This window comes from Cladophialophora psammophila (genome assembly GCF_000585535.1).
Source record: "Cladophialophora psammophila CBS 110553 chromosome Unknown aczJe-supercont1.3, whole genome shotgun sequence".
NCBI lineage: Eukaryota > Fungi > Ascomycota > Eurotiomycetes > Chaetothyriales > Herpotrichiellaceae > Cladophialophora > Cladophialophora psammophila.
In genome coordinates this window covers 431203-442538 of record NW_006912924.1, presented here as the reverse complement: position 1 = coordinate 442538, position 11336 = coordinate 431203, and the positions used below count along the sequence as shown (strand labels likewise).

Here is an 11336-nt window from a genome sequence, read left to right as displayed (position 1 = left end):
GGTCCTGACGGCGATAAGTAAGTACAAGTAGAGGTATAGATAGATATAGCAGGGTCTAGTAGGGAATGGTGTAGTATCGTATATATATGTTTTAGTGGCGAACAGGACCGAACTGTGTCTCTCCACTCACGCTATGTATGTGCCTAGGCATATCTGAAACCCTACCTGCTTGCAGGAACCCTAGCTTGCTTCCGCACAACCCCCTATCTATCTATCTATCTATCTACATACACATGTATCTTAGGTAGCTACTGCCCTGCGTGTCACGCCCAGGCGAGCGAGCGAGCAACTGCTTCAAGGACCCCTTTTCCCTCCCTCTACTCCGCTTTCACGCCCCACGAAGCGGCAAGCCCAACTTCTCGTACGTGCTGTCAATCATCTCCATGACGCGGATACTCTCGGCCATATCGACCCATGGGCCCTTGTATCCGGCCTCACCATCGCCCGCGCCCTCGCGGATCATGCGGGCAAACGCCTCCAGCTGCCAGCGGTATGTGGTCCACCAGTCCTGACCGCCGTCCACCTTGAGTTCGCGGTCCCAGAGCGGGCCGCCTTTGAACTGCTTGAGAGTGAGGGGCTTCCTCTGAGTGGCGCGGCCGCGCTTGACGATCTCGTTCGTGGCCGGGTCGCGCGTCACGGGCACGACGGTGATCTTGTGCGAGAGCCAGGGGCCCATGAAGTTCTCATACACAATCTCGGCCTTGTCGCACTGGATCGTCACGCTCGGGACCCCCACGGCCCAGAGTTTGGGGATGATGCCGAAGAGTTTCGGCTGCGAGAGGTCTGCTGCCAGTGAAGCTTTGATTTCCACGGGGGCGGTTGACCTGCTGTCGCTTGCAGCGTACGGATTGGGGTCTTTGATCTTGAGTGTCGCAGTAATGGCCTCGTCGATCAACTTGTCCTTCTCATTCAACCGCGCCTTGGCGTCCACGACTTCGAACTCAAGGCTCGGGTCCGTGACGTCGCGGGCGGCAAAGTACGCAATGGCGCTGAAGACGTACGTGAGGTCCATACAACACCCGCCGCCAAGGTCGTATTTGAAGCGGATGTCGTCCTTACCCAGCACGCCGCCAGGTAAGATGGCTCGGGCGTCGACGGCGATAACGCGCCCGTAGTCGCCGCTCAGGAGCAGCTGCTTGACAATGTGGGCACTGGGGTGAAAGCGCCAGTGGAACGCCTCCAGTGCGACCTTGCCCGCCCGTGCGGCCGCGTCGCGAATCTCTCGCGCTTGCTGCGCATTGGATGCGATGGGTTTCTCAATCAGTACGTGCTTGCCCTTTTCGAGCGCTGCGAGCGCCCATTTATGATGCAGCCCGTTGGGCAACGGGATGTACACGGCATCAATGTCCTCTGCGTCGAGAAGCGATGCGTAAGAGCCGTAGGCTTTGCATTCCACCAGAAGGAACCGCTTGTGGCTTGCGATCTGGGCCTCTGCGCGCGATTTGTCTCGGGCCGCGAGACCCGTTATTACCGTCGATGGATGTGTCGCAACAGGGTCCCAGATGGCGGTATTGTTGATGGCGGCGGCGGAGAGGACGCCGAGCCGCAGAAGAGGCTGTTGCGAAGAAGAAGAATGAGAAGAGGCTGTTGATTGAACTGTCGCGAGTTTCTGGCTGAAGATGTCCTTCTTGACCGCGTTGACTTTGTTCCACCAGTTGTGGAAGGCGAGGAGGTACTAATTATGGGGCCCCCGTCAGTCAATCCTGGATTCTCGATGCTGGGCTTTTCAGCCTTTTGGATTCACAGGAAAACAATAACAAAGACGAAGGGAATCAAAAAGGGTTATGTAGCCTGAGCTTGCGTCTTGCAGCACTGGTGTATGATATATCGCCGGGTTACCGCGAATTCTCGGTGTTGTTTCAACATGGTGGAGAAAATGGACAATACCTACGTCGACAGTCCAGGACATTGCGAGAATCACTCTGCGAGGTTTTCTTTTCGCGACTGATGCTGAACAGGAAAGTGCGACTTACATGCCGTTGGTGTTGTACAGAACAGCTAGCAGGTCAGACGGGGAACCGGACGTCGTCTCTATATTATACTCCGTAGTATTTATCTAAAGTAACTAGGCAACCCGCCAAATAGAAGCAGTTAGCGCCTCGGTAGCTGTGTTACGTGCTTCATAGCGCCTACAAAGCGCCGTGAGACCCTTGCGCGGAGTGTCTCTGGCGCTGGACTGCTCATGTATATTTCTCTTATATAAGTTGGCGGCGCGAGGACAACGAACAGATATAAAAATGTGCAGTAGTAGATTCTGCCGAGGTGAGTGATTTAAAGACTAGTACGTACTTTTGATATGCACCAAGCTCCGCAATTCGGATGTGGGACCCTTACCTGTTGATGGAGAGACGGGAGAACTGTTGTCCCGCGTCATGCCGGGGCTTCCAAACTGTGCATGAAGGCTCGAGTATGCGGGGTCACAGCATGCATAAAGGAACAGAACACGCCGAGCGCCAGGTAGCATAAGCTTGTCTCGTATTGTACACGACGAGGAGAGAAAAGCCAGTGGAGCGGATTGAACAAGAACCTCTAAGCCCGGTCCAGCGACTGCGCCAGACACATCTCATAGTAGCGGCCCTTCAACTGCTGCAACTCCATGTGTGTTCCCATCTCCGCTATCTTCCCATTCGCAATCACAAATATAACGTCAGCCTCGCGGATAGTCGACAGTCGGTGCGCCACGGCAATTGTCGTTCGGTCCATAGCGGCTTCGTCCAGTGCTGCTTGTACCAACCGCTCGGATAATGTATCAAGTGCACTCGTGGCCTCGTCGAGCAAGAGGAGCTTAGGGTTCCGGATCAAAGCCCTCGCAATGGCGATGCGCTGTCTCTGCCCGCCGGACAACTGCGTCCCGCGAGATCCGCATGGGGTGTCAAATCCCTCGGGAAGAGAAATCACAAAATCCAGTGCGTTCGCCTTACGACATGCCTCTTGAATTTGTTCCTCGGACGGCTCGAAGTCAAGACCAAGGGAGACATTCTCTCTGACAGAGCCCTGGTATAATGTGGGCTCCTGTTGCACGAGAGACATATGTCCACGGTAGAGCCGAGGCGACATGGCCGCAATGTCCTTGTGGGAGAAACAGATTCGACCAGCGGTTGGGTCGTAGAACCTTTCGAGCAAGGCAACCAGAGTCGACTTGCCACAGCCTGATGCTCCCACGAAAGCAGCAAATTGTCCAGGCTTGATGCCCATAGAGATGCCTCGAATGACACGCGATGTTTCTCGTTGGGGGTAGCGGAACTCGATATTCTCGAGATCAACGGGCCCATCTCCTTCGGGCCCGTTGTTCTTGTTGGCCTCTGTCTCCCTAATTGTTGGCTGCAATGTCCTCAGCCAGAGGATGTAGTTGGCTGCGCTCCGTGCTTTGGTGATGGACGTAGTGTATCCGAAGAATTCGCCCGCGGCTTGGCCCGCAAAGAGCACGCCAATAAAGATGATGTAGAATTGTTCCGTCGTGTACTCTCCTGATGCCAACAGTCGACTACCGTACCAGAAACCGAGTGCCATGGCCAGAAACACGATGGATTGTGACAGAGAAAACCAGAACATCGTCCACACCAACGCCCGGGTGGACTTCAGGACGATACTGCTGAGCATTTGTGAATATTCCTCTAGGACATGCGCCTCGAGCGTTAAGGAAGCCACGGTTCTGATGGATGAGACAGCTTCGTTGGCCAGCCCGGCACTTTCCGCAAACTCGTCGGAAACCTGGGCCTCAAGCCTAGTCTCCAGTCGTATGCGAAGATAACCAGACAGAAGGAGTGGTGGGAGCGCCCCAAAGACCACCACCAGGCCCAGCTTCCAACCGTAAGCCAAACCTAGGACGCTGCTAGACACGACGTTAACCAACACTATGAAGATGAGGAGGATGTTGGCTGAAATGAGCTCTTGTAGCTGGTTGGGAAGTGCGGAAAGTTTCGAGGTCAATGCCCCCGAGGTATTTTCCGGAAGGTCGAAGAACTCGATGTCCTGGTCGAGGACACGTTGGAACATTTCCGCACGATAACGATGGGTGACGGTTTGTCCAATGATGTTACACAGCCAACCGATGGTGAAATAAGCCACCAGATTACCGAGCGCGACAACGAAGAACATTAATGAGTAGAAGTCTGCTCGGTCACGGGCTTCTTTACCTGTCAATTGAAAGATAGTCAAAAGCCTTCCGAAGAGAATGGCCTGAGCTGGAAACGTCGCTCCACCGATAAGACAAGCGAGAGTTGAGATCAAGAAGCACCAATATAAAGCCTTCTGCTCGTAGAACATGACGACAATGCATCGTAAGAGCGAGTACCCAAGAGTTCCGACAGGCTTTGTCCCCTTTTCGGCGTCGCCTCCCACAGAAGTCGCAACGGTGAGGGTCCGTTGGACCCCCAATTGTTCACCTGTCACATCCAGGATCGGCTTCTCACCGACGAGCCGGTTGGGCTCTTCGTGTCCAGCGGACCCAAGATCCTGAGCTCGAACCAGCCTTGCGTAATGGCCGTTGAGATCGATCAATTCCAGGTGGGTACCCTGTTCGACTATCCGCCCACCGGACATGACGGCAATGTTGTCGGCGGTCTTCACAGTTGCCAATTTGTGTGCAATGACTAGCGTTGTCCGGTTCGCCGATACGCGATTTAGGGCATCTTGCACAAGTCTCTCAGCTCTAGGGTCAAGAGCACTTGTAGCTTCGTCAAGGAGAAGAATCTTTGGGTCTGAGACAATGCTGCGAGCAATGGCAATGCGTTGTCGTTGACCTCCACTCAGCGTCCCAGCCCGCTCTCCCACTTGGGTCTCATAGCCTTGGGGGAGCTCGTTGATGAACTCGTCCGCATTACTAGCTTTGCAGGCTTCTTGGACCAATTCCATTTGTTTCTCGAGAGGAAGATTTCGTTGCTCGTCGAGAAAGCCTTTAGCGACATTCTGAAACACAGTTCCGCGGAATAAGATCGGCTCTTGTTGTACAAGACGAATCTGGCTTCTCAACCATTGGACATTGTATTCGTCCAGGTCTAATCCATCAAGAGCAATACGGCCCGCGGTGGGAAGATACCACCTTTCAAGAAGTCCCACAAGTGTGCTTTTCCCACAGCCCGATGCTCCTACTAGAGCCGTGGTCTTTCCGGCAGGAATGGTTATGGTGAAACCACGCAGGACCTGAGCGGATGGGCGGGAGGGATAAGCGAAATCCAAGCCTGTGATTTCGATGTGGCCTCGGCATGAGGATGGCCGTGCGCCAGCAGGGTCGAGAGGGTCCAGAAGTGACGGCTTGTCTATAATGCTAAACAGTTCGGAAGCGGCAGAGGATGCGTTGGTGACAGCCTGGATTTGCGGCGCAATGCTTGAAATTGCTGTTGCAGCAATGGTTACGGAGAGCACAACGGTGAAGACCTTGCCGACGTTTTGAATTTCGCCGCTCTGATACATTCTGAACCCTTGCCAGAACGACAGGGCAATAGCCGAGTAGACACAGAAATACTGAGTGGAGAAAAGGACACCATAGTTGGGAGATTTTTTATTTCCTTCTTTATGAGCTTGTTGTAGAAAGTCGTCGTATCTCTGAACCATTTTCTTCTGCGCGTAGAAGGCATGGACTGTTCGAACGGACGACAATACCTCCTCAGCAAGGACGGCTGCTCGAGAGTAGATGCGGAGGACTCTGGCCTCCTGAACTGCGTCGATAGCTACGCAGACCCCGGTGACGATGAAAATGGCAGGGATGACGGACATGGTGATTAAGGCCAGTTTCCACTGGGCTGCCAAGGCTACGACAAAGGAAGCAAAAAACATGGAAAGCGCTTGGATGACGAAGACCAGTTTCTCGGCGATCCCGGTCTGGATTCGATTGCCATTGGTGGTGACTTGGGTGGCAGTCGCTCCATTGGTTTGGCTGTCGAAATGCCAGATTTCCTGTCGAAGAGTAGATTCAAGAAATGCCTTGCGACAAGCACGTGTTGTTCGTGTGGCGGAGATGCTGATAGTTCCTGTGGCTATATAGGTCACACCGAACCTGCCAACGAAAAGGTAGATGAACCAAAGGACGAAATGGTCCACGTCGTCCCGAAATTGTTGTGGTGTTGATCTGCCAGAGGCAAAATTGTTGAACTTGGTGGTAAAAGTGCCAAAGACCAGAGACATCAAGGGAAGCGCTGCCCCGGCGGCGATGGCGCAAACACATGCTATGGCATTGAGGATCCAGTCATAGCGGTCGGCGTATTGGAAAATGCGGACATAGTCCTTGATGCCGCCTTCAGGCTGCTTGTCGGCCGGATGCGAAGGTGGTGCGGCGCCGTCGACGCTCGAAGTCGGTTTCTCTGGCTCGCTCGTCATGTGGCTTGCGAAAAAAACCTTGAGAAATTCTGGACGCCAGGGTTAATTGTCCAACTGAAAGCATCCCATGAAGTATATCCAATGCCCAGTGTAAAATCACCCCGTGAATACCTTATATGTTCAACGCCCTGTGGACCAGGGAGCAAGGAAATAGTATTGCCCAGAGTGCTGCCTGGGCTTGAGTACCAGTCAGACCCAAGGACACAACTCCAGAGAAACATTGCAATAGAAGCAAACTTCAAGCAGCCAAGGATGGACGAGCATCTTAGACGATGCCTAGCGGAAATTGAGGGACTATGATAGGACGACAATACGCGAAAACGATAATCGAAGACGTCAAGACTTCCAAGGTGGCTCGGTCGTGTTGTCGATGTCTCCGAGTCTCGTGGCCCGCGGACGCCGTTCCAGTCCCGGTTCCGGACTCGGATGCCGCCGTCGACAAGTCCCTGTCGAAACTGGCAACACCACCAAACAACCACGGCGACAAATACAAGAAGAAACATGCCCAAAAAAAGGTTACTTGGTTTCATTTTCCACTCTCGTCCGCCAGGAGTATTCCATCACCCATGGGCAAGGTCCTTCTTTTCCTTTCCCATCTCCCATCGCCCGGCTATCTCAACCAGCCAGACTGGCTTTACAAAAGGAAAGCCTTCTCGAAATACCGACAGTCCATTCCACATCCTCCAGCTCATTTGAAATCTGAAAGGCGCACTTTCTCTTCTCCCCGGGTTTCAAATGACTCTTCAATCCATACAAAGTCGCGTTGCGCCCAAGGTAGTCCTTAGTAGCCATGTCCGTGAAAATCTCGAGTCCGAATCATAGATCAACTTTCACCTGCCAGGCCCGACCCAGGTTCACGTAGTGTGAGCGCACTCCTCTGAAGACTCCATGATTCCCACCCGCTATGCCAATACAGACCAACCATGCAATCTGACATCGCTATCAAAGATCTCAATCAAACCAACTTTGACATCTTCAGGAATCAAACTGAACAGAGACGAAATTCGGGGCCGTAACGAGTCGTGAAGGTTTTTTTTTTTGGGTAGTTTAGGTTTTGGTTTTTGGGGGGATTAAGCAAATCCACCAAAACGAAATTCGATCCATCGGGACGGAAGCATTTCCACCCTCGTCGAATTCCTATCATTCGCATGTTGGCCCTGCATCAACTCGCACCGGTCTTCACTTTTTTAACATCTCCCTCTTTTTCCGGTAGATCAACGCTCCCCTTCCTCTTTTCTCCATTCGCTTGCTCGCTCGCAGCTTCTCGGGCCGCGTCTCTACTTCCGAATCCTAACCCTCTGCCATCTGCAGGTGTTGGAAAGACAAGGGGGCTCGGTAAGACAGCAGACATTCGGTCCCATTCCGAAAAGAAATTGCTCGGACTCGGTAGAAGATCATTATTCATATACCGACTGGGCAAGGCTGATATTGGTGTTTCAATCGTATTACGATTATCATTGTACGCATCTCGATTTGCATTCGAAGTAGGCGGTGGCGGGCGAGCAAAAGGATTTGGTGGTCCACTTGTTCCAGCTGACATAACCGCAGAAGCGCTCGGCGATGGGGGAGGTAAGACGATATGATCACCGCCTCGGGCCGGATTTGCTGAGGGGTTAGCTGACTGTGATGGCGACCCTCCGGTGGCCGAATCGTTGTCTTCTGCTTCGGAGGGGATTTGAAGGTTCAACTTTGGTCGAGCACCGGATTTTGATCCCGACGTATTCGTTCTGGCAGGCGGAGCAAATTCGGGAACTGTCGTTTGCGGCCGGCCCGTTTGCGAACTGGGTCGAGGGATAGCTGAAGCTGTAGTACTTCGAGGCGGGGGTTTGAGATCGGGCGATTCTTCCTCTTTCTTGACTTGGGGTTTAGGATCTGGAGCACCGAAGAAATGCTGTGCCAAGACCGAGCCTCCCTCATCTATCGGGGTGAATATACTTCTCGACTTGGACGACAGATGCTTCGGTTGGGGTGGTGTGGCTTGCTCCGGTGGTCGGAGATTTAGCGATTCAGGTTGAGGCGAGACCCGGGCTTCGGCTTGGGGAGGAGGTTGCAGAGTAGGTTGTGAAACCGGAGGCGGCTGTGAATGTCGTCTCTGTTCCTGCAGGTATTGCTGATGCGCTTGTTGCATCTGCTGATGGGACTGTGGAAGCGGTGGTGGAGGTTGTGGCTGTTGTTGCTGAGGCGGGGGAAACGTCTGATATTGGGGTTGGGGCGAAGGTTGAGGAGGGACTGGGGGAGTCGCTTGGGGGTTATAGATGGGCGGATTGGGTACATAGGCAAACCCATTCTGCGGTGGAGGAGGAGTAGGATGAGGATGTTGCATAGGCACCAAGTTCGAACTCGTCCGGCGGATCATATTCTGCGAGGGCGGTCTCGATATCATATGAGGTGGTTGGGGGGTGCCGTGTCGAGGCTGAAACATGCCATTGGGCATTGGAGGTGAGACGGAAGCCATGGGCTGTTGGATGTGAGCGAAGGAGTTGTGGTGTTGTAGTTGTGGAGGAAGGTGTTGAGGCGGCAGCGACTCTTCCCGGGCGTGCGCAGGCTGATCTTCATCTTCCTCCTCCTCGTCGTCATCCTCCCCGCCCTTGTTTTTGAAATCGGTAGGGCCTTTGTGTTCGTGGGGTGCTCCATACTAAGATCACCTTGTCAGCAAAATAGTCATCCTCCCAAGAGATCCCGTTCAGGACTCTCGACCCACATATTGATATCTCCGCAGTGTTTCATTAATGTCGCCCGAGGAGAACTCATATAGCTTCTTGTTGTGACCAAAGATAATAACCGCGACGTCGACGGAACATAGGACAGAGAGCTCGTAGGCTTTTTTGAAGAGGCCGCCTTTGCGCTTGAGAAATGTCCTGCGCGGAGAATCAGCGGACCGAGTTATCAGCAACTATGGCCGTCACCACGACTCACACTGAACGATTACGATCATCCTTGATGGCTCTGATCTCGATTTTCCTCCGACCCATGGCTGTTTATGTGTTTCTCGTGTCTTGCATATACCAAAGACCCAGTTGCACCTCCCTGGTCCGGACGAGGGCGTGTTGTTTCAACAACAGGCCGCAGCAAGGCCTCTTTGTGGAGAAGAGAAACTAGCCAAGGAGGAGGGAAATGTATATTGGACAAAGGAACACTCGAGGTGTCTTTGTTCCTGGTCGGCCGGAATGCAACTCACGAGGCCGCGGATGGATGCCGTTGAGTTGATGAGGACGGGGTTTGGAGTCACTGTTTGGTCCCGGTCGCGACAATGAACACAGAAGAGAGAACAAAGGGCGCAGAGGCGGCCGAGCACGTCACGGCAAAAGTTATTGTAACTCGAGAACTGGTGTGCTGTGGCTTGCTAATTGAGGCTCACACCGATTGCATCGTGGATTGGCTCAATGGCGTCTGTTAAGCGTGTAATGAAGCGTGAACGTGCAATGTGGATATTGGGATGCTAAAGATAGAATGGAAAGAAGAAGGGTCGAAAAATCGGGCGAGGGAGAAGTTGGGAGAGGAAGTGCGCAAGGTGCAGATGTGGGCTGCAGCTGTAGCCGAATGCCCGTTGCAGGTTGCCGAAGCCTGCCTCGAGGATTTTGGGGGTGGGTGGGATGGGGGGGCAGAGGACACCCACCACTGGCGGCTCTCGGCGGCAAGTTTCCTGGCTGGAGGTGCCCTCAGCGAAGTTAGCAACCTGCCTTCCTGGGTTATGAATCTGGGCCACCACGCTTGCCGGTTAGGTGTACCCGGGAATGGGCGAGTTTAGTGGCTAGTGGCTGGTGAGGCCTAACCAGAAATCCCCGAAACTCAAGCGGCGAGGCTCGCTGCCTTGATGCCTCGTCACTCCGCTTGCGTCTGGATTTGGGCGGCCTAGAGTCCGCTCCTAGCCAGGGGACGATGCCCGGCAGCCCGAGAATTCATTCTGCGTTCTGTGGGCGATAAAAGGCCCAAGAAGGCCCAAAACGAGCCTTGTAGAATTCATTGGGCGTGGTCTCGCACTTACTAGGTAGAGAACTATGTACCCAGTAGGTCAACTAGGTCTCGCTCTTTCTTTAACCTGCAATCTCTGTTCCTTCTCAACGGCGACATGGCGCAGTCCCGACATCCACACTCCGCTTCATTGCTCGCACCCTCGGCGGATCTTCATCTCAACTGCTCTGGCTCCTGGTGACAAGCTCCTCGCGTGATTGGGAGAGAGGGCGATGGGTGGAAATCAGCTATAAGCGCCTGCACAATGGCAAGGTCAGTGCCTTCGCCTCTTGCAAGCAGCAAATGTGGTAAGCCCAGCCATCCACCACCGCAACCACCGCAACCACCACAACCACCACAACCACTCTAGTGTTTCAAGTCTTTCGGGGTCCTTTTTCCATGCGGCTCTTCCTCGTCCTGCCGCGAGTCTGACGGCGATTGGCTCGCTTGAAATACACAGTTTCCTATTTTTAGAAGACCACGCGAGCACTACTGCGTGTATCTTCTGCGTCCTGCAGATGCAGATTTACGGCGAGACGGATGGCAAATCCTTGCTTTGTTCGGAGAGCCACCTACACACCGTGCACACTATCTGCTCTCCACATTTGGCATTTTAGAAATATGGCATTAGCTCGTCTAGGTATGCCCAACGCCCAGACGCGACAACGAGTATTGAACGTTGGAGCATAATCTACCTACCTACATAGCTTGCGAGGTAGACAGAGCCTCGCGATCTTCTCACACGCCTCAAGTCATTCCCAGTTCACAGTCAACTCCTGGAGGTTTCGAAGCTCATGCCAGGCCCAGAACTCTCGAATTATAAGTTCCTATATTCGCCCCACGTCCTCCTTTGTAGAGTGGGATTAAGGTAGCGACGAACAAACGATCTATAAGAAGCAATGGGCCAAATCAAAAACGAATGGAATACTTCCACGTTGTGTATGCGTTCGTGAACCGGATGGCTATTGCCGTCCTGCAGGTTGGACCTTCTTCCCGCCCGATCACCACGGGGTCGGCTTGACCGAGCTGACTTGTTTGAGGCAGACCTTGAATACCGGAGCTTGGTGCAA

General features: G+C 53.4%; 3 protein-coding genes across 3 annotated transcripts; all 3 read right to left on the bottom strand.

The window, feature by feature from the left end:
- Positions 1-328: 328 nt before the first annotated feature.
- Positions 329-1866, bottom strand: A1O5_02338 (uncharacterized protein; the record flags this gene model as incomplete). Its single annotated transcript, XM_007742954.1, has 2 exons — positions 329-1675; positions 1840-1866. The coding sequence occupies 2 exons, from the start codon at positions 1864-1866 to the stop codon at positions 329-331; spliced, it is 1374 nt and encodes a 457-aa protein (XP_007741144.1).
- A 663-nt stretch (positions 1867-2529) lies between these two features.
- A1O5_02337 (uncharacterized protein) lies at positions 2530-6315 on the bottom strand (the record flags this gene model as incomplete). The annotated part of the gene is made up of 1 exon (XM_007742953.1): positions 2530-6315. One exon carries the CDS (start codon positions 6313-6315, stop codon positions 2530-2532), a length of 3786 nt encoding a protein of 1261 aa, XP_007741143.1.
- A 1162-nt stretch (positions 6316-7477) lies between these two features.
- On the bottom strand, positions 7478-9287 carry A1O5_02336 (MADS-box transcription factor, other eukaryote; the record flags this gene model as incomplete). The annotated part of the gene is made up of 3 exons (XM_007742952.1): positions 7478-8950; positions 9017-9173; positions 9232-9287. The coding sequence occupies 3 exons, from the start codon at positions 9285-9287 to the stop codon at positions 7478-7480; spliced, it is 1686 nt and encodes a 561-aa protein (XP_007741142.1).
- Positions 9288-11336: the final 2049 nt, after the last annotated feature.